The sequence below is a fragment of the Nyctereutes procyonoides genome, unplaced genomic scaffold (genome assembly GCF_905146905.1).
Source record: "Nyctereutes procyonoides isolate TBG_1078 unplaced genomic scaffold, NYPRO_anot_genome, whole genome shotgun sequence".
Taxonomy (NCBI): domain Eukaryota; kingdom Metazoa; phylum Chordata; class Mammalia; order Carnivora; family Canidae; genus Nyctereutes; species Nyctereutes procyonoides.
The window spans coordinates 24908150-24931485 of record NW_026575037.1 but is presented as its reverse complement, the minus strand read 5'-3'; the positions used below and the strand labels follow the sequence as shown (position 1 = coordinate 24931485).

Genomic DNA, 23336 nt, shown 5'->3' with positions numbered 1-23336 from the left:
AAGGTCAGCATTAATTCAGTTGTCTACATATGCTGCAAACAACTGAGAAAGCTGTTAAGTATCCCTGAGAAAGCACTGCCTCCAGCTACGGCCCGACGGTCCTTGGCTTGGCTGCGCACCCTCAGCTCAGATCCAGGGCCAGCACAGCCGTAGCCTTTACCTCGTTTCTTCTTTCTTATGCTCCATCTCTGCTTCCAGCTGCTGCTTGCGAAGCTGAGTCTCCTTCTCCCTCCGCAGTCGTTTCTCCAACAAAGCTGCCCGTTTCATTGCCATATCATTTTCTGCTTTTTGATCATCCTAAGCATGGATTTCATTGAAAAACAGGAAACGTTATACCACAGATATTCTCATTTTCAATTGTGGTCACATTTATAAATAAAAATACAAACTATCTAGTTATCCTTATTCCAACTCCACCATGTGAGGACACGTTCCAGAAATTAGGAAGGAAGAAATGAATTAAAGCGGTAACAGTTCTATCAACTACCAAAGGACACGTTTATTAAACTTACTTAATTACGTTTTCCAAACCTAGGAAGTTTGCAAAGAACTGTAAAAAAGGGGGAAAAAAGAAGAGGGAGAGAGAGGGTTTTTTGGACCTAATAAATAACTTAGAAGTAGAGAGTTTCCCCTCCATTTAAAAAATTGCATTAAAACTGGGGCACCTGGCTGGCTCAGTCAGAAGAGCATGTGACTCCTAATCTTAGGGTTGTGAGTTTGAGCCCCACATTGGGTGTGGAGATTACTTAAAAATAAAATATTTTTTAAAAATTGCATTAAAATTATATCTAAAATACATGCTCAATAAACTCAAGTAAAAGTACCAAAAAATTAGCTATACGGTAGGTCACATGAATGAAAGCCCTGCTGCCTGGACAGAATGAACATGAAGGTACAGATGTGCTGCCTGTTTTATACTGAAGGATCCTCTTCCCTCTGTTTTCCTCTCTCTGCAGGTAACAGAGGTAGCCAAGGTCTCTCAAATTAGTAAACTGTATCTGTTCAAGTCTATAAGAGCATTCTATTAAAAATTAGTCATCTTACATGGTTAAGAGACAAAATATTCAAATTTCTAAACTTTTTTTTAAAAAGGGGTTAAAAGGCAATCACTCTGGATGTTCCTAACATATTTTAAAGTTGATCTCAATTATAAAATGACCATAAGTAAAACTAGTGATTGTAATCACTCCAATATTCTTGGGTTCTTATTCCTACTGCTGTTTCAATTTAAAATCTTAAATTATAAACTGATCCTGTTGAGTGTTGTCTTTTTCCTCTGTATTCTGCATTGTGGAGCTATATACAGGATCAGAGATAATCTTACTGTAGTTCCTCGTAATTAAAAAAAGAAACAAATCTGTGTTTCTGATAATTAAAAAAAAAGTCTACCTATAGTCTTTCCTATAGGTAATTTGAAAAATATGGGAAAACATAAAGATGAAGAAAATGGATCATTAGGAGAAAATTTTTATTATTTTTTTATTATTATTTTTTAAAGATTTTATTTACTTATTCATGAGAGACACAGAGATAGAGAGAGAAGCAGAGACAGGGGCAGAAGGAGAAGCAGGATCCATGCAGGGAGCTCGACGTGGGACTTGATCCCAGGACCACGGGATCACGACTTGAGCTGAAAGCAGATGCTCAACTGCTGAGCCACCCAGGCATCTCAGGAGAAAAATTTTAAAATGTTATTAGGCTTTTCTTGTTTTTCTAATACCTAGGATAAATTTTAGTATCTTCACCATCAAGAGGTGATACCGTTCGTTATTTGTGTTAGCTGGCTGCAGTACATTACATCCAATATCAATACTGAAATAGGAGTCATATGCTAGGACCTTTATCGAATGCTTTTAAAGGAGCTATTGCAATAACTGTTCCAACTATATTTGTTATTTTTACATAGTACACCTTGCAAGACTGTATCCAATCAATTTTTAAAAACAGATTAAGAAACAAAACATATAAAGATGTTGAAAATTAAAAAAAGAAACATACTTAGACACAATGCCAAATTATGTGTTCTTTACAAACTGACAATCGAGTAACTCTTTGAAGAGCTCCAAATAGCTTCACATTCTTTAACAGGCTTTTGTGAGGGATCCCTGGGTGGCGCAGTGGTTTAGCGCCTGCCTTTGGCCCAGGGCGCGATCCTGGAGACCCTGGATCGAATCCCATGTCGGGCTCCGGGTGCATGGAGCCTGCTTCTCCCTCTGCCTATGTCTCTGCCTCTCTCTCTCTCTCTCTCTCTCTCTCTGTGTGACTATCATAAATAAATAAAAATTTAAAAAAATTTAAAAAAAAAAGGCTTTTGTGAAAGCGAGCGAGAGGCAGAGGAGCAAAACCACCACATGTAAACCTGTACTGTGATGTTGGTGAAAGGAAGAATGTTCACCGTGCTTGGTTGTTACTACAGTCCACCAAGGGGGCTCCAAAATGTAGTTTGGGGTTAGTGGGAAGCCTCTAGCAGAAGGGACTACCACTGAGACAGGCAAGCATGCCAACTTCAGCCAAACCCATCAAATGATGATGCCTGAAACGAGGAAGATTAGTATTACCTTAAAAAAGAACCCACAGCATACTTTCTGGTCATCATCAAATTGTTCTTTATCACTTTCTCCATCATATTTTTCAACAGATACATCAACCTTTTCAGGAGGTTTCAGATCAGAGAGGGAAACTTCAATCAGATTAACATTTTTAGGAGCAGCAGGCGGGAAAACAGGTTTAGGAGGCGGCTCTGTGGGCTGGTTCAGCTGGTCCTCATTTGGAGTCAGACACACGGTCTCCGTGATAGGCTGGGACAGGACTTCGGAAACTGTTGACTCAAGAGGCTTGATCTCCTTTTCTTCCGGTTTATGTACATACTGTCCTGTGGGCCCTTTGGATTCCAGTTCCTCCTTTTTAACTTCTTCCTTAGGTTTGGATTCCTTTAATTGAGGCTCTCCATCATCCCCAAAACAGACAAATGACCTAGTCTGAATAGGAACTTGACTTGGTGAAAACCTCCGTAACCGAGGAAGACTATCCACAGACCGAGGGGGCGTCAGTGTTCGATTCAGAGGCGTTATTTTTAGTTCATTTGGCCTAGGAGTCCTTTGATTTTTAACAGAAAAAGATGTGCTCTTCCTGTTGGAAGACTGTGGAGATGGATGGGTAGGACGGGGGGCGTCTGACGAGAAGGGTGCAACGGCTGACGACAGGCCTGCCTGCCTGGAAGGTTTAAAATCTCGGATCTGTTTTTGCGGAGAGGGCTGAGGAGGGGAAATCACCCATGACTGTTGTTCCCTCATCTGCATTAACATCTCCTGCTGCAGTGACAAGCGCTGCATTTCTTGTTGTAGAAAATGCAGAGATGAATTTAGCTTTTCAATGGACTTTGTATATTCCAAGATCTCTCCCTCATTTAAAGTCTCCTCTGAGGGGCTTGCCAGGTTCCACTGCTTCTCTGGATCAACGGGTGTGGTTGGAGACTTCAGCCATTTGGCTTGAGGAGTCTCCATGCTTTCCTTTAGATCTGCCAGGGACTTACTCCTCTGTCCATTAGCCTTTTGTGAATCCTTTTCTTTTGCTCGATCAGTATACACTTTCTCATCTTCCGCACCGGCTGCTTCCTCTCGAAGCGGGGAAATGCCGTCCCCTCTCTTTTTCACGACAGTAAGAAATGCCGTCCTTCCCATCTTCTGCCTCTGCTTAGTGAACGCGGCCTCCATCTTCTTCTTCTGGGCTTCGATAGCGCGCCGCTTTTCTTCCAGTTTCATCCTAAGATGCACCATTTCAGAGGCCAACAGCTGGGTAGTGTCCCGGCCTTGTGGAAGGCCTGCTTCTTCTGGAATTTGTCCCCAAGCAACCACATGAGGAATATTAAGTTCAGAGCCCTCTGGTGTAGTTTTCTGAGAACTGCTCCCGCTACTTTTCCCATCAGTATGATTCAGTTTCCTGAATTTCTGTTCAGCAAAACTGGTCATTTTAACTCCAGAACTAGAGGAAGCACTGCTACCTGGCTGAGACTTGGTGCTCACAGTACTTGGACAAGGACTCAAAGCTTCTCTGGTGTTGTTGGTTCTCATATCATAATCCTGAAGAAATTTAGATGCATCATCCATGTCAGAGTCTAAGCTTACAGTATAATCTCTCAAAGAAGAATCTTCATCCATGGTTTCAGGGATATCTTCTGAAGGAACATGAATTCCAGTGTCTACTTCAGTATTGTCAGTTATGGGACTCAAGGCACCTTTTGTATCAGTTATGGTATCAGGACTAGACTGATTTAGCTTGATGTTTGAATTGAGGATACTCATTTCCTGGTTATGAAGAAAGAAGCCATTAGCAATGTGGTCTGACTGAGATGTATGGGGAGATTTTTCAGTATCATGAATTATTTGTAATGCTTCTTCAATGCTTGGTGTCTCGATCTGATTGCCAAACTCATCAAGAAGTACTCTATTTTGTAAAGCTCCATTTGGAAGCTTATAGTGAATGTTCTCATTAGAATTTAGTTCATTTGTATTAAGGGGCATGTAAGATTTGAGGTCACTGTGAGAGTCTATATTAAGCTCTTCTTCGATGCTTTCTGCTTCATCTTCTCCATTTACTGGCTTGAAGGACAAATTTTTCCTAGTATTTTTAGATACACGATTATTGTTCAGAGTTAGTCCTTCATTACTAATAGAACGAGTGATTCCTCGGTTTGGAGTGGATCTGTGTACAGTATTTTCTTTATCAAAAGAAATATCAAACGAAACTCCATGCACTGATGATCTAAAAAAGATTTAAAGAGAAAATCCTTAAATAGGCCCAGAAAAAAAATGATTTGATACCCTTTAATAGTTACTTAAAATTACACTTCTTTTCTTTTCCCATTTCTCATAATCCTGTTGTTCTCAAGGTAAGCATAAGGCCACAGGGTTACCTTTAAAATTTCTTCTCTCGCATTTGCCTATATTGCCCTTTTCAAAGTTAGGTACTAATTGTAACTTGGCTACCAACAAAATAGAGAAAGAATTAGCATTTCTTTCCTTTTTTTTTTTTAATAGCTGAATAGTTGACAATGTTACATTAGCTGCAGATGTAAAATACAGCGATTCAGTAAACAGCACTCATTGATAATGTGAATATACTAAAAATAATTCCTTTTGTTTACCTTTTCTCTTTGGGCCATGTGCCTATGAAACCATCAACATAGGACATAGATGAAGATCTTCTAATTCCTCCTTCAAATGTGAAAAAAAGTCATTGAAAGTATGTAAAAAAAAATTTACAGCTAAACAGATTTCAAATATTTCAGGATTCATTAATAACACTAAAAAGTAAGTAAATCTATATGGAGAAATAGAGATTATTTTATTAAGAAAAGCAAGTGCAGAGAAACAGATCAAACTCTTAGTATATATATAACACTTTTCCAATAAAAAAAAAGACTGGATATTTTTATTTACATTTATTATCAATCATTTCTCAGTTAACCTAGGCTTTTTTAAAAAAATATATTACCTGAGGCTGAAGAATGAGCTTGGGGGCGCGAATGTCTAGAAGGCAAATGATGATGAGACTGTGTAAATGCAGCGCCTTCCCCACTGCAATGTAAAAGAAATTAAAAATGCTTTAATATGTTTTAGTTCTTTAATATAAACTTTACACAGAATGGCTGAAATCAGAAACAACGTTATCACCTCTGATTCTCCATCCTAAATTAAAAAAACAAAAAAGAAAACATAATATATATATTGTCTAAACCAAAAATGGCTATTAATATGTGAATCTCTATGTATTTTATGTCTTTTAGTCAAAGAGCTTGAAACATTTTCATACATATCTGAATGTCCTTGTGAGATAAGGTACGGTATATTATTTTCATTTTACAAATAGAAAAACAGAAACAAAAGTCATCAGTTTGAGGGCCATCTGGGTGGCTGTCTTTTAAGCACCTGCCTGTGGCTCAGGTCATGATCTCAGGGTCCTGGGGACTTCAGGGGTCCAGGGGTCCTCAGCAGGGAGTCTGCTTCTCCTCTACCCCTCTCCCCTGCTGGTGCACGCTCTCTTTCAAATAAACTTTAAAAATCTTTAAAAATAATTTTTTAAAAATAATTTTTTAGGGATCCCTGGGTGGCGCAGCGGTTTAGCGCCTGCCTTTGGCCCAGGGCGCGATCCTGGAGACCCGGGATCAAATCCCACGTCGGGCTCCCGGTGCATGGAGCCAGCTTCTCCCTCTCCCTCTGCCTATGTCTCTGTCTCTCTCTCTCTCTATCATAAATAAATAAAAATTTTTAAAAAAATAATTTTTTAAAAATTTATTATTATAAAAAATAAATAATTTTTAAAAGATTTTATTTATTCATGAGAGACACAGTGAGAGATAGAGAGAAAGGTGGAGAAGCAGGCTCCATGCAGGGAGCCTGATGTAGGACTCGGTCCCGGGACTCCGGGATCACTCCCTGGGCCGAAGGCAGGCACTAAACTGCTGAGCCACCCAGGAATCCCCTAAAAATAAATTAAATACTTAAAAAAGGTCATTAGTTTGAAATGTTTTGGCCCAATTTAAATCTCTAGAAACTATAGGTATAATATACCCCTGGCAGCCTCCCTGCTCATGGACCTGTGTTTGCACATCTCTAACAGTTACATCAAAATTAATAATAACATACTGAGCTCACCTTGAAGGCCTCAATGCCTACAGAGATATGAAGCTTTCCTATTTCTTAATCCCACCCCATTTGAATTAATGCAAGGGATTAGGTAGTCTACTTCTCAAAATATCATGACATTTGGCCTGAATTTAGTTTTCCTCCAACTTTCAAGTCTGTTGTAGCCTGCCTTATAGTCAGGTGCAGAAGTTACATGCTGTCCACCCCCCACCCCCCCAGCCAGTCGAGAATACACTGGGGAACAGGATGTACTATTATTACTATTTAATGGAAAGCTTCATCAGTGAGCTTTTCTAAAGTCAATGATAGCTGAAGAATTTGCATAACCCTGTTCTCTCCAGAGCCAATGATGATCCGCTTCTGTGTGCCTTTTCCCCCTAAAGTGCACATCACATTTCCTCAGTTTTGTTTGTAATCATTTGTTAGGACTGTCGGGGAGTACCCACCTGCCCCTGTCAGTCACGTTTGTTTCTGTTATCCCTTCTCTAAGACCCCGGCCTGTTTCTACCCTCCCTTACATCCCTGACAGGAGGCTCATCCTGACTATACACATTAGTGATTAAAATATATTCACTCTCCTTCTCTAGCTAATGGCTAAAGTGTTTTAAATTCCTATCAACTGCCTCACTTTCACACTTGCCTAGGGAATTTTGATCTGGTGTAACTGCTTAGCAGGTTAGGAGTCAAGTGTGCCGAGTAGCTGCTACAAATGTTGTTTGCTTTGTCTTCTTCCTTCGTTTGTTTTCCCCTCATAACCTCATTACTTAGGGGCACTCACATTTGTACACGTGATGGCGTCATTCTCAGGAAGAGTAAAAATATTTGACACTTTCCTGTAAAGTTCTACAATGGGAGAACTCCAGTGGATCACATGGAGACTTACAGAAATGAGAGGATTAGTAAGATCCTAGAATGACAGCTACACAGCGTCTCTTCAAGGAAAAGAATTTAGCTATTCATCTGCTAGGAAAAATGAGTAAGGACAGCCACTCGGATATCTGAGAAACAGAAAAGAGAGGAGTCTTCTAGAGAGCCTTAAGACATTTTCCAGTGTCAGAAATGTGAAAAGTGTCCAACTCAGGTTCTAGAAATAATAATTATGGGATAATCTGGTCTTGAAGCAGAAAGTTTCAAAGATTTTAAAGACTTAATTGTACAAGAGTCATAAACTAGAATACTGAATGTTTTCTAAATTTTCAAGGAAGGAAATGTCACTATGTAATCAACCCAGGAAGACACTGAGGAAATTAATGTGTAAAAAAAAGTTTCCCAAGGACGCCTGGAGGCTCAGTGGTTGAGTGTCTGCCTTTGGCTCAGGGCATGATCCCGGGGTCCTGGGATCGAGTCCCACGTCGGGCTCCCTGCGGGGAGCCTGCTTCTCCCTCTGCCTGTATCTCTGCCTCTCTCTGTCTCTCAGGAATAAATAAATAAAATCTCTAAGGAAAAAAGTTTCCTGTGGGAAAAAATATAGAGAAGCTCCTAGATCAGCAATATCCTAACTTAACCTCTTTTTGTAAAATCTCAAGCTTAGTTACAGAATAGACAACTTAATGGAAGTAGTAAGACAATTCATGGTAGTAAATCAGAGGGTAAGGGAAGGAAAATGCTTTCTTAATTTGTAGAAAATACTTTGCAGACATGGGCCAGTTCAGAGGTAAGAAGCCCGACGAAGGCTGGAAGGGTACTGGAAGGGTTCTGTCAAGGTTCCAGTTTACGCTCATTAGCACCCACTTGAGAGAGAGACTTCTTACATGTGTGAAGTAGGTGAGAGCTCAGTACAAGTTCATAAAGTACTTTCAAATGCTTATTCATCATTTTTAAAATGTATTTTTAATGGATCTACTTGGATTTCTAAAACACTGCAAAATACATCAATTTTTTTAAAAAATTTATTTATGATAGTCACACACAGAGAGAGAGAGAGAGAGAGAGAGAGAGAGAGGCAGAGACATAGGCAGAGGGAGAAGCAGGCTCCATGCACCGGGAGCCTGATGTGGGATTCGATCCCGGGTCTCCAGGATCACGCCCTGGGCCAAAGGCAGGCGCCAAACCGCTGTGCCACCCAGGGATCCCAAAATACATCAATTTTAAACTTAAAAAAAATCAGGTAAATTAGGAAGCCCAAAGTCAATATAAATTTTAGGTTCTAGTAAATACACATAAAAAGTTACTTACAGGATCTGCAGAAAAATATTTTTAAACCAACTAATGTTCTCTAGCATACATTTGGGCCAGAAGTCAGGATTATCCTGATACTAAATTCTTACTTTGCTTTCACTTCCGTTCCTGATATTAAGAACTAAAGCATCACACATAAAGATCCAATATTACAATAAACACTCCACTGTGATCTTTGGTTAGCTATAGTAACCAGCAAACAAAACACTAAGAGAAACTACCTCAAAGATTTAAAAATTTAAAAAAAAAAAACTTTTTTTTAAAGCCAAATAGAAATTTAAAACTCCCCCCACCCCAAGGGTTATCATTTAAGCAGTTCTCAATGATAAACAAGTTTTACAGCAAAAGTTTGGTTTCAACCTGGATATCTGAACTTCAGAATGTATTATCCCACTTTTGAGGGTGACTCATAAAAGCCTATTTATGAAATACTCATTTCTGTGTATTCCCTAACATTTAAGTTAAAACAGGCCATAATACAGTAAGCTAATTAAAACTTATGTCCAACTGAAATTTTAAAAACAAAATTTTATTTTGATTTCATTAGCAAATGAGATGGAAATAGTGAAAATGAAGTCATTCTGGACTCTACCTTGCAGTGAAGTCAGAACTACATGAACTGTCCAAGATGTCTGTTTTGGCTGCATTCAAGACAGGAATTGAAGGCATATCATTCACAGGTTCAGCTATAATAAAAGATATAAGCCTCAAAATTAGGTATTTAGCATGTTTCCAACATTATTTCAGAAATTTCCATTTTTCTTTAAGATAGCATACTGAAAATTTTCTTCTTAGATTTTCAAAGGTAAAATTTTATTTTATTTTATTTTTTTCCAAAGGTAAAATTTTAAACTCTTCTTTAAGTGTTCTGGCTTAAAAAAAATTCACTTAATTAAAGCTAAATGAGGGGGAAGGTGGGGAGAAAGAGGCCCAACAAAAAATAAACACATATTTAAAACTAAATCTGAGTGTCTAATTTTGCTAAAGCTTTCACAGAACTCCAGTTACATATGGTAATTTCTGCTTTTTTACGAAATAGTTGCTATTTTGGTTCACTGGTTAATAATTAAACCCCCTGGTAGAGTTTACATTTTTATAAATTACTCTGGGGAAGACTCCCATTTACTTTTTGCCTTTGAAACCTAATGTAATAGCCACTGAATATTTTGAATAGTGGGCTTCACAGATAAAAATCATAGACCACAATGCATGTGAAAATTCTGTATTAATTGTAAAAAGTTGTACAAGTATTGGTTATAATTACTGAAGACACCTGACCTTAGGGAAGAATGGCCTTATGGAAGAATCTCAACTTCTTTGTAGGTATTCTTTGATACATAATGGCTCAATAATCAGGATCTACCCTAAGCAGCTTAGAGATAGAACAGATGAAATACTCTTTATTACATATTTCATAGAATTTTGCTTGAGATACAGTGGGCATCCCGAAAGCAAGCTAATTCTGTTCACTACAGTGACATGCCTTTCCCTTGACTACATATTTTTTCCTCCTTCCTGATATTTTTCTTCCATTTTTTGGGGGAGGGAGGCAAAAGAGGAGAAGTAAGGGTAATGGTGAGAAAAATACTAAAGTTTGGAGCCAAGGAAAGCACATAAGTAGTTGGGATGTGTTTTGTGTCTGGCAGGACAGCCACTGGCAGCACAAAGAACTGGTCCCATAGTTATCCTGGAAGAACGTTCTTCAGTGGAGCTAAACTTATAATTTAGCTTAGTTTAGAAATAAGCCTCTGGTTTCATAGTGGAAGCCAAAGGAAAATTTGTTTTAGAGAAAATGCAGGAAGATTTTTTTTATTCTTTATTTCTAGGGATCTTTACAGTGACCCCTTTCTTTTGTATTTGTTTTCTTATTATGTGCAATCAGTAGATGATGTGTAATAATCACAAAGCATACCAGATTTAAAAATATGTATATAAACCTTTTTATGGTTTATTGGTAAATTCAAATTATAGATTAAAGCCAAGCCATTATTTAAGTGGATTGCAGCTATTACAGTATTAAAAACTCAGCATCTAATGGGGAATAAAAGGTACAAAGAGAAGAAAGTAGGCAGAGTTGAAGCTAAAAGTTCCACAACACAAGCCTTCAAATTCAGTTATTCTCTCTTGTTACCTGCCTCACAGAGAGTTTAGTAGTTTTCAATATGAAAATATTCAGAATTTATCAAGGCTAGTAGCTGTTTTATAACAATAATAGGATCCCCTTAAACAGAATAAGCAGGGGAGGTTATATAAACCCAATTTTGTCTGTTTGCAGGAACACTTACTACCTCCTTGGGGACGAACAACACGAGGCTGCACAAATGAGGGCTTCACGACCTCGAACCACCAGAAGAGCTCTGCCATGAACACCAGATAATTACTCTACATAAAAGAGTTAGGAAAGAAGAAAATCAGGTAAGACTTGACCAGAAAGTAACAATAAATACAATTTTATTCTGTTTTACCTATTAAAATATAGGTTTAAATCTCATTCCTTCATCACTGGAGTATATACATCCACGCTAGGCTATTAAATCTGAGATGGACTATTAATGCTTATAGGCAAAATTTGTAATAGCTACTCAAAACCTCTTTGCTGCTTTTCTCTGTATTTCCAGAAGAGCAGCCCAATTTATGTGGTAGGCATTGATACTTGTGACCATAGAACTCTGAGATATAATGTATAAGGCACTCTTTGTCCAAAGTCAATACAAACAGCTGAAACAGCTTTTGACTCTGAAGAGCGGCTATCATTAAAAAAAAAAAAAACTCTTTCCAGATCCCTAGAAATCTCTCCAAAACTTAATCCAGTATCTATGTGCTTGATGATGTTATACTCAGGCTCTAAATAACAAAAAGACTCTAGATTGCTATGGCTAATTATTAATAATTTTGAAATGTACACACAAACATTATACAATATAGCAACCTAACTTTGAAAGGTTATTAGTAAGGTGACAATGTCATTTGCCTTTTATTATTTATATTTGAAAGTGCGAATAATTTTTAAAGTAGCTTAAAATTATAAGAAAGACTAAGAGGGTCCTCAAAAGCACATTTCTACTACAAGCTTATATTTTAAGATGCATACATCATAGAAGTATAAACATGATGAATTATTTTAATTGTAGGCATCTGGTTAGATTAAAAAACACTATACAAAATCTGTTTTATAATTACTTAAAATAATACTTCATTAAAATCTGGCATCTAATAAAATTGTTACTATCAAATTAACATTTAATGAGTAAGGTCTTATTTCATATTACATTTCAGTTTCCAAAATTATCATTAGAAATATGGGTGTTTTCTAATGCCATGTCTTCCTCCTGTTAATTTTTTTAAAAAAGATTTATTTATTTATTTTAGAGACAGAGCTGCAAGCAGGGGGGAGGGGCAGAGGGAAAGAATCTCAAGCAGACTCCGTGGTGAAGAAGGAACCCGCCTAGGGTTCTTGAGATCATGATCAGGAAGCCAAAATCAAGAACTGGATGGTAAACCGACTGAGCCACCCAGGTGCCCCACTTGTTAATTATGAATAAACCTCAAAGCTCTACATACTCTCATTTTGAGGTCATCTATACGTAAGCTGGTGATTTTCAAATATTCATCTTTTACCTGATAGTTCCAGAAGGCTATTTTGTATGTAGAAAGTGAGGGAAAGAATCAAGGGTAACTCAGGTTTTGTCTTCAGCAACTGATAGTACCATTTAATGAAATGGGAAAGACTGGGATAATTACGTAGTGGAAGGAATCCTGATTAATAGCTTTGAGATATTCATTAGATATTTAAGTGGACTTGTCAGGTATTCGGTTGAATGTAGGAGTCTGAAATGTTATAGAAGATAAGGCATATGGTGAACAAAATTTGGTAGGTTTCCTACTTTTAGCAAATTCCCAGAATATTCAAACATTTATAGACAATACATACTGTTTTAAGCAATTGTTAGAAATTTTGTGATTTTTTTTTTTTTTTTTTTTTGGAAAGGAAATGAGAATGCTTGCAATCCCAAGGGCTCTGTGTTGGATCCCATCCCTGCTTACTCTCTCAGAAGCTTTACATTCCTAATTATATTTCTTTCTCCTATATATTTATTCTTCCCCTCAACAGAATCCTCCCTACTTTGTTTTTCAACATGCTCAGGTCTTCCAAATGAAAAACAAAACAAAATCTTTACTCAGTAATTCACCATTCTCCAGTTTCTCCTCACTCCCACCTTCTTACCTCTTCATAAATTTCTCTAAGGTAGGCCTATGCTAACGTCAGGCTTCCGGCTCCCTAATCCACTCCAGTCTGGCATCCAGGCACATTATTCCTCCAAAACAGCACTTGCTCAAGTCACAAACGACTTAAATTTGTTGCTAAATCAAACGATTTTTCAGTCTTCATCTTACTTGACCTCTCAGCAGGATCTGATACTCTTGATGCCTCCCCTCTTTGAAAACTGCCATCCATGCCCATCAGTTACCAAATGACTCCCAAATGTATTGAATGTACTTACATAAGCAGTGGCCTACAGAACATTCCCTCTTAGATATCTCAAAGGCATCTCAAATGTCTAGAACTGAACTAGTGATCTTCCCCACAAATCTGGCCTTATTCTAGTTTTACCTCACTCAATGGCATCACTACCTCGGCGTGCATGCCAGAAACCTAGGAGTCTTCCTCAATGCCTCTTTTTTTCCTCCCCATATCCAGTTCATCACTAAAGTTCATCATTGCAAATTCTGCATCCTAAATATTTCTGGAATCCACCCACTTTTCTCCATCTTCATCATAATCACTCTGATTTAAACGGTTTCCATCTTTTGTTTACAACACAAGAGCTTTATCTTGAACTATTAAGCCAAACAAACTTTTCAAAATAATACTCCTTCCTCCACTTCAGTGGTCTTGGGAAAGTGATTATCGGCTATGAGAGCATACTTGATTGGGGTCCCTTTTTAATTTCTCCAGTTTCATTTAATACCACGTTCTCCAGAGTTCCTCATTTTACCCATCAGACTGTAAAATCTAGAAGGACAAAGCTTGTGCTCATTATCATATCTTCAGTTTTTAAAACAGTGCCTGGTACATAATAGATGCCCAATACATACATACTTATGGAATCCGTGTATAAATGAATGAATGATTAAATGTGTAACAAAAAGATCAGTTCACAAAATACCAAACTATTGACAGGGAATATTCTCTGGTAATGAGATCATTGTGATTTGTAATTTCTCTTCGTACTTATCTCCATAGGATATTTTCTAAAGCTAAGGTATAAAATTAGAATTAGAGTATTGGTCCTAGGTTCCATTACACAAGTATAGTTAACTGAAATCTGTATCTTCTGGAAAACCACTGTTTACGTGCTCAACCTAATTGTTAATTGAGAATATTTTAAGGACTTTGGTGTTCAATATCAGTAAACATGAGAGAAATACAAATCAAAACCACAATAAAATATCAGCTCACACCCGTTAGAATGGCTATTATCAAAAAGATAAGAGTTGGCGAGGATGTGGAGAAAAGGGGACCCTTGTACATAGTTGGTGGGAATACAAACTGGCACAGCCACTATGGAAAACAAAATGGCAATTCCTTAAAGAATTAAAAACAGAACTACCATATAGATCCAGCAATTCCACTTTTGAGCATTTATACGAAGAAACTGAAAACAGGATTAAAGAGAAATCTGCATTTGTATTCATTGCAGCATTATTCACATAGCCAAGATATATATGGAAACCGCCCAAATGAATGGATAGAGATGTGGTGCATCCAATACAGTGGAATATTAATTCAGCCATGAGAAAGATAAAATCGGTATGATTTCACTTATATGTGAAATATAAAAAAGCTGAACTCATAGAAACAGAGATTATTTACCAGGGACTGGGGAGCTGAGGAAAGGCGGGGGGGATTTTACTCAAAGGGTAAAAACTTCTAGTTAGAAAGTGAGTAACTGGGAATCTAATGATTATAGTTAATGATAATGTATTGCACACCCAAATGTTCCTGAAAGAGTAGATCACCACAAAAAGGAAATGGCAAATATGCGATGTGATAGAGGTGTTACCTAATCCTTGGTGGTAACCATTTTGCACACTTTAAGTGTTGTATGTCAATTACAGCCAATAAAGCTGGGGAAAAAAATACCTTGGTAAGATACTATGTTTGGCCACAAGATGTCAGCACAGTAAGAGCATTTTCCCAGTAACCAAAGCTTTTAAAGATCATCTCTTTCTGAATTTATGATTAAGCAGCAATAAATCTGTTGCCATATTCCAGGCAAGATACCAAATTAATTTCATTTAACAGATTTCTTTCCTTTACGCTAAGATAGTCATGCAATTATACATTAACATTCATAAACAATGTAAACAATGCAGAAGAACGTAAGATGTACAGAACATGGAACACCAAGTATGGCTGAACTACTCTCCCCCAAGTCCTAATGTCACACTCAGAAGAAACCACTGTTAATAGTTTTGTGTTTATCTTTCTAATCAACCATTTTTCATACACAGATTTGCATACAAATAGAAAAAAATCGTTTTTAATATATAAATTACATCACACTATAATGTCTGCTACCCATTAATAACATCTTGGAGAGCTTTCCTGATCAGTAAAAATACCTACAACTCCTTCCTTTAAACAGCTTGACTATATTACAAAACATTTTAATTGTGTCCCTCCAAGATGAACTGTTCCCAACTATTCACCACTGCTAACAATCCTTATAAGTGCCTTCTGTGCATTTTAAATTTGGTTACGTAATGGCAAACTGCCAACTGAAAAGACAATACAAGGACGCCTGGGTGACTCAGTGGTTGAGCATCTGCCTTCGGCTCAGGGCGTGTTCCCAGGTCCTGGGATCCGACTCCTTCACTGGCTTCCCTCACGGAGCCTGTTTCTCCCTCTGCCTATATTTCTGCCTCTCTCTCATGAACAAATAAAATCTTTAAAAAACAAATGAAAAGGGGATCCCTGGGTGGCGCAGCGGTTTGGCGCCTGCCTTTGGCCCAGGACGCGATCCTGGAGACCCGGGATCAAATCCCACGTCAGGCTCCCGGTGCATGGAGCCTGCTTCTCCCTCTGCCTGTGTCTCTGCCTCTCTCTCTGTAGGACTATCGTAAATAAATAAAAAAAAAAATTAAAAAAAAAAGAAAAAAAAAACAAATAGAAGAAAGAAAAAGAAAAAGACCATATCAGTATATGCTTCCCCTAAGAGGGGAAGAGGGTGCTCATTCCCTTTATCCTTATAAACACTTGGTATTAAAGCTAACCAAGTGACCGGGTGCCTGGCATCATGGACCAAGCAACCACTTGAAGGCTTGAAGTCTTAAAATACTCAATGTAAGTCAAAGTTGTGGTTCTAATAATTTAGCAAATGATACAGAAAGTGACCAAAGCTTTTTCTGTAAACAGTTACTTTTCTCTTTTACTTCACGAATCTCTCCACCTACCTCCCCTCTGGCAACCTACTAGTTTGTTCTACTATTTCAGAGTCTGGGTATTTTTTGTTTTTTAAATTTGTCTGTTCGTTCGTATGTTTTGTTTCTTAAATTCCACATATGAGTGAAGTCATATGGTATCTCTCTTTCTTCTGACTTATTTCACTTAGCACTATACCCTCTAGGTCTATCTATGTTGTTGCAAAGGGCAAGGTCTCATTCGTTTTATGGCTGATATTTGTAAGTGTGTGTATGTGCATACACACCACATCTTTATCCATTCACCTATGGCTGGACACTCGGGTTGGTTCCCTATCTTGGCTATTGTGAATAATGCTGCAATAGACATAGGGGTACATATATTTTTTTGAATTAGTGTTTTCATTTTCTTTGAGTAAACAGCCAATAGAATTACTGAATCATATAGTAATTTTTTTTAAGATTTTATTTATTTGAGAGAGCAAGTGAGAGAAAGCATAAGCCAGGGAAGAGGCAGAGAGAGGAGGAGAGATAGACTCCTGCTGAGCAGGGAGCCCCCATGCAGAGCCTAACACTGGGAACTGACCGACCCAACCAAGCACCCCTCATATGGTAATTCTTTTTTTTTTTTAAGATTTTTATTTATTCATTCATGAGACACACACACACACACACACACACACACAGAGACAGAGACAGAGACACAGGCAGAGGGAGAAGCAGGCTCCACGCAGGGAGCCCGACATGGGACTTGATCCTGGGTCTCCAGGATCACGCCCTGGGCTGAAGGCATCGCTAAACCACTGAGCCACCCGGGCTGCCCCTCATATGGTAATTCTGTCTTTAATTTTTTGAGGAACCTCTGTACTGTTTTCCATAGTGACTGCACTAGTTTGCATTCCCACCAACAGTGCACAAGGGTTCCTTTTTCTTCACATCCTTGCCAATACCTATTTCTCGTCTTTTTGATTCTAGTCCTTCTGACAGATATATCTGTCCAGTTATCTATTTTAAACATGCCTGATTTAAGAAAATGTCTTTATATCTAGATCATGCCCAGCCTAAGTCAATTCAAACATCAGGGCTATATATTATTTATTGGAATTCCAAGGTAAACAACTTTCAAAGTAACCAGGACTTCATTTATGCTCCCACCATACTATAACAGCATCTGTCTAAGATTCAGAAACATGTAGTGGCTTATCCTTTATTGTGCTAACATGAGGACAATGGGTCAATTTTGTACCACAACTTTTAAATTTTAGCTTTGTACTGTAAGAGAAATCTTTAGCTAACACTGTATTAAACCTAAAACAGGTAGAAAAATAAAACTTTTTTCAAAAGCTCTTTTGACTGATATTAACAGTTAATTTATAAGTTTAGAGTGACTATGCCACTTATATATCTAGTTATATTTTTCCAAAAAACTTAAAGCAAAACAAAACAAAACAAACCACCAAGAATTATTTAATTTACCTTTATGGATGAAGCGGCATACAGCATGTCTTCCAGGGTGAAATGGCAACACTGGTTCAAATATTCTTGGCAAAATTCTTGAATCAGCTGCAGATTATATAGGCTATCAGCCAAAGACATGGTTTCTTTCAAACAAATATCTTCAAATAGGAAAAGAGCAAGGTGATGACTTTGGGTTAATTTGAAAATATACATTTCATATCTATTTTATAATCAGTGGCTTAGTACAAATACACAATTATGTGGAATCTGTTTTACACACACATACAAATATAGTGGCCACTACATAGAAAGACTTAGCACTACTTTACTTAACGATCTTCTCCAGGATTATATGTAAAAGTTTTTTTAAAAGCCTTCGTTACTTTTTTTTTTTTTAATTTTTTTTTATTTATTTATGATAGTCACACAGAGAGAGAGAGAGAGAGAGGCAGAGACACAGGCAGAGGGAGAAGCAGGCTCCATGCACCGGGAGCCCGACGTGGGATTCGATCCCGGGTCTCCAGGATCGCGCCCTGGGCCAAAGGCAGGCGCCAAACCGCTGCGCCACCCAGGGATCCCGCCTTCGTTACTTATTAAATTCTGTTTTCTTAATATTTATCACCATCTATCTATAGCTTAGAAATATTTCACTGTAACACTTACCTTCTAATCTGACAACACCAGGACAGTAAAAATGAATAAGAGCAGCTAAAGCACAGCCATCTGTACCATCTTTCAACAAATTTTCTACCAATGGAATGCAAGGCAGTTGCTTGAGCAATGTTTGCTCCTTCCTATAACGAGCCTACAATAAAAGAAAAAAAGAGAGAGAGATGAAAACAAGTAAATACTAAACAACATACAGGGGGAAAAAAAACAGTACTATAGATTCTAATATACCAGTTACATACATCAGGAGAAATGAGAACTATTCAGCAACACCCCTCTTTTCTAAATAATACTAGATATTACTTTACCAAAGTAAAATACAGAGCAACAGCATTACAGTTTCCAAGGACTTAGTATAACATTATATTGCCAATTTACATGAAATGACATTTAAGCTAAATATTTAAATACAAAACCATCACACAATGGATTCAGAACATTTTGTATCCAAATTATCAGTTCTGTTCTTCCCTAAAATTCATTTATTTTAATGTTATATTTAATTTAGACCACGACTTCTTACATTCAGTGTACTGCTTGAGCAGAAAGAATTTTAAAAGCTCTCAAAATTGGGGAGCAGGTATAAGAATACAATACTATTCTTACAGGAAATTGGGCAATAAGAAACATCACTTTGAGGAACTAGAGCATCACCAAGCTATGTTGGCTTGGTATCTGAATGTTAAGATAATGTACATAAAGTATAACAACTTAGAAACTGGAAAAAAAAAAACAATCCAAGTGAGGTTTCATTCACCAATAACAGAGCAAATATAAGGATTTCTGCTCCCCCCTTAGAAAAACATAAGAAATCTTTGTTTTCTTTAAAACTGCTTGGTGTGACTGGATACAAATTCATGAGACATGCTGTAAAACTTAATGGTTCAGAGAACAAGCTCTTGAGTCAGATTACCTGGGTTCAAATCCTGGTTCTGCCACTTAACGAGCTCTACGATCTTAGACAAATTACTTCAACTCTCATTTCTCAGTTTCCCCATTTGTAAAATAGGGATAATGATAGTACCTACTTGATAGGGAGGACTACTGAAGGATTAAGTAAGGAGACGCCCATAAAGTGCTATGCACATAGTGATAACTAAAGGTTGGCCTATTATTAGCTGTCAGCTCTCCTAAAGGCAAGAGAATAATGCTGAAGATTTAATGAAGATGCACAGTGAAGTATTTTATTAGGGAAATTTATGATTGTACTGGTTACTGATATTTAAAGTTTTTTTTTAAAGTAATCAAAACTAATTTTTCTTCTAACTCCATCTGAACTGGTTATCTCTATATTTTATGATTAAAATATAATTATGAAATAAAATACTTTTGTGAGAATAAAAAAAAATAATTTATTGAAAGGAAACATTTACTATTTGGTGGTGAAGTTCAACTTCCTTTCAATGATATCCCTCAGAAATGAAAAATGAAATATCTATTCCTATTTCTCTCTGGCTACCCAAGAACAAGATTCATGGAACATTTTTTCCTCTTGAAGATATTCAGAGAGCTTGTTCTTTTAATCAGTGTGCACTAGACATCTGTATTTAATGGTATGCTCCAAACTCAGAGTACCTATATTCAGAAAAAATTATGTACATGGCACTATATAAATTTTTTAATTGATTACTGATTTGAATATCCTATGAAAACTCCCTCAACTTTGCTACTAGTAAAGTTTAAAATTTAACCACGAAAAACGAGCAAAGACAACGTGAAGGGAAGGGTGAGAAAGAAGAAATCAACCAGTAGCATCTGCTAGCCTTAAGTTACCCTTCTCACATTTGGTAAGTCACAGTTCCAGATCTTTACACTCCTTTTCTGGCCAGCTAGAAACAAAATAGTCTCCCTCTTAGAAATCCTCTAAGTTGGCTGGGCTCATTCCCAAACTTCCCAGATCTCTAGCAGTAGCCTGTTTTCAGCCTACAATCTGAACTGGACTGAGTTGAGCACCCTGGGTCATGGAATAAAGAACTGAATTGTGTGATTTGTCCTACTGCTCTCTGCCAAGTAGCACTTCTATACAAGGCACACGCACACACAGCCTTATGAGGCTTTAGCAATAAATGTCAATGGCTTAGGATAGATTATCAGGGATTTGTGACGACCAAGCTAAAATGCTTTCCTGAATATTATATCCTAAAAGATTTATCAGGTAAATCAACTTTTAATCTTGAAGTCATGTACAACTCGCATTTGGAGTTCATGAAAGTTGTAGTCTTTAATACTTAATCTTACTATATATGGCTTTATAAACTTGCTGTGTGGAAACATTCCCTATTCTTTCTACAAATTGAGAAATCTGGCATTTAAGAGGGGCATTGTATCTTCTTTCTCTCAACACTATAGTGTATTTCTAAATGATATTTTTATTTCTGAGGGTTTGAAATACCTCTTAAGTGGTCTAACCACCAAGATATAACCCTTAAAGAACAATCCTTCAGGTCAAATCAGAACTGAGTATAATTTAGGTCCAATACTGGTACGGCCACCGAGAATATATCACTTTTTTATCACACAAAAAGTGTACCCTACAACTCAGGCTGAAAGGAAATGAGTCTTTAAAAAAGATTTTAAGATACAAATAATTTGCATATGCAATTTATATTCATTTTTCCCAAAGTTTTTTGGGAAATAGCAAACTATTTCTAAAGCTTTTCATCTAAACCTCAGCTAGATTTTTAAATCTTTTTTTTATATTATGATCATATAGGCTTAAAATCCAATCTCTATACAGCAACTAACAGAATTATATGAAATGACTATACCAACAAGACATAAACAATACCATTCCATAATTACAATTCTGGAAAGCAAATTGAAATAGCTGGGCAAACTTACTGGAACCAGTTTCCAAAACCATTTGGAAGGAGACTTCAGAGGAAGCAGCGGGGGAAAAAAGGGAAAGCAAAAGGTAAAGGGAAAATTCATCAGAATGATTTTTAATTAACAAGTGACAGTAAAGCTTCTGAAAGTGGAGTTCCAAGTTTATAATTCTCATAATATTTTTTAATGTTAATATTTTAAAATATTAGGTTCCTAATGATAAAGATCTCCACCTTCTCCCCTCCTCTCCTCTCCCAATACAGAAATTCATTTTTCAGATACTCAGGACATTCTGTATACTTTGGCAGTGAATAATTTTATTTTCATGTTCTAGAATAACACATATTAAAAAATAAATCTATATCCCAAAAGGGAAGTAGAAAGATTCCAGGGCTGGATTTGCAATCATTATAATTCTCAGACACTAGTAAACCAAATTTGATAAGGCAGTTATTTCTTTCCAAAGAGAAAAGAAGAGAGACTATGTCATTAAGGGTACAAATAAACAGAAATGTAGATTTGAACAAGATAATCATATCTTTCAACTATATGATGAATTTCTTTTAATTAATGGGGTGAGAAAGTAATGAGCAATTCTTACTAAGATTTTCACAGAATCTCTAAAGCAAGCAGCTATTTACATAAAGAGAATATAAATGCTATTAATTTTACTGTCTAAAGGTATCCCAAATAATATAATTTTACTTCTTTAAAATGATGAATAAACTCATAATTTCAGTTAATATGAACAATTTGTGATTATCTTTGTATTTCCTAGCATAATTTCTAATAGCCCTGAATAAATATTTATCGAATGTACCAAACTAAATGAGGTCTGAATTAAAATTCATATTCAACTTTTATGTAGAAAGTTTATTCTACAGAGGTGCTTGGCTGGTTCAGTTGGTAGAATGTGTAACTTCCTCTTGGGGTTGTGAGTTCAAGCCCCGTATTAGGTGTAGAGATTACTTAAAAATAAAATCTTAAAAATTTTTTTTCCTACATAAAATTAACTGTAAAAAAAATAAGATTTGGAAAATAAGATATTTTAAGAACTTCAAGAGTCAGAAAAATATCATCTCAAGAATCAGAAAAATACCAACTTTCCATAAAAAGATAATATGTGCAGTAAGTTTTCCTTATTGTTTCAGGAAGAAAAACCTTCATAATTGTGTTGCATGTATGTTCATCTCTCATTTAACCAGGAGTTTGGGGCAGCTGCAGTTATGATAACCATAAAAAGTGTAAGAGCAGGAACAAAGGAAGCCTCCGAGAATGTGTCAGGATCCCAATGTGTAAGAGGAATGTCAAAAATGGGTTTTCTTGTTGTGAGAATAGAAAAATCCATTATTTAGAAACTGATAATAAGAAATTTATTATGAACTATTAAAACAGGAGCTATGCAAAGGAGTCTCTACTGGTTCAAGTTATTCTATGTATCCTGTAAAATATTTAAGAAGACTTTTTACTAATTTTAAAAAGTAAATATAATAAAAGAACAAATAAATGCCTATGCTATTCATGTTTATAACCTCATGAGCTTATAAACTTATAAGCCCAAATATATAGTAGAAGCTCCTTGCTGAAGGATAACTGTATTTCTGAAGTAAACAGCAACTGCCCCACCCCCTCCTTTTATTTTTCAGAGAACTAGGCAAACTGCAACTTCAAATCCTGTTCTAAGATGTAATTATGACACCAAAATGCTTTTAAAAGGCCACAGATAACTGGTGGAAAATTGTTTATTAAGTCCTTACTGATGACAGGGACCAACCTGGGCAGTTCAGATTTCCTGGAATAGTTCTAACTTCCAGCATTCCTTTCTACTGTCTTCATCACACATTTGGCTCACTCTAAATTTTCGTTAGTTATTTTAGGTCTTGCCATTAATATTCCCCACACAGTTCTGTCTTCCTCTGGGTATATACAATCACTCTGAGATTTGGGATAATTCTTAAAGTTCTTCTACATGCTCCCAAAACACGTTGGGAGGATACTGGTTCGACCTGGCTTTTGCTGGAGACCTCATGGAATTGGAATTCATTAAGGAGTCAATCATAGTGTGACTAGTGTGACCTGTCACCTCATAACTCATTAGACTTAAGAATCTCTTTACCGCTGTAAGTCCAAAAGTTG

The 23336-nt window shown here is 36.8% G+C and overlaps 1 protein-coding gene across 7 annotated transcripts in view; it reads right to left on the bottom strand.

Moving 5' to 3' along the window:
* CAMSAP2 (calmodulin regulated spectrin associated protein family member 2) overlaps positions 1 to 23336 on the bottom strand; it is a 115011-nt gene that overhangs the window by 7988 nt on the left and 83687 nt on the right. For 2 of the 7 annotated variants that reach the window (XM_055319158.1, XM_055319160.1), the window contains exons 5-13: positions 21216 to 21248; positions 18369 to 18510; positions 17724 to 17863; positions 11108 to 11204; positions 9415 to 9508; positions 5494 to 5576; positions 5144 to 5213; positions 2559 to 4761; positions 161 to 297 (exon numbers count right to left, since the gene is read on the bottom strand). In XM_055319158.1, coding sequence (XP_055175133.1) covers positions 161 to 297; positions 2559 to 4761; positions 5144 to 5213; positions 5494 to 5576; positions 9415 to 9508; positions 11108 to 11204; positions 17724 to 17863; positions 18369 to 18510; positions 21216 to 21248 — 2999 coding nt within the window. The remainder of the gene's footprint in view (positions 1 to 160; positions 298 to 2558; positions 4762 to 5143; positions 5214 to 5493; positions 5577 to 9414; positions 9509 to 11107; positions 11205 to 17723; positions 17864 to 18368; positions 18511 to 21215; positions 21249 to 23336) is intronic. The other 5 variants (XM_055319159.1, XM_055319161.1, XM_055319163.1 and 2 more) reach the window with 3 other exon arrangements.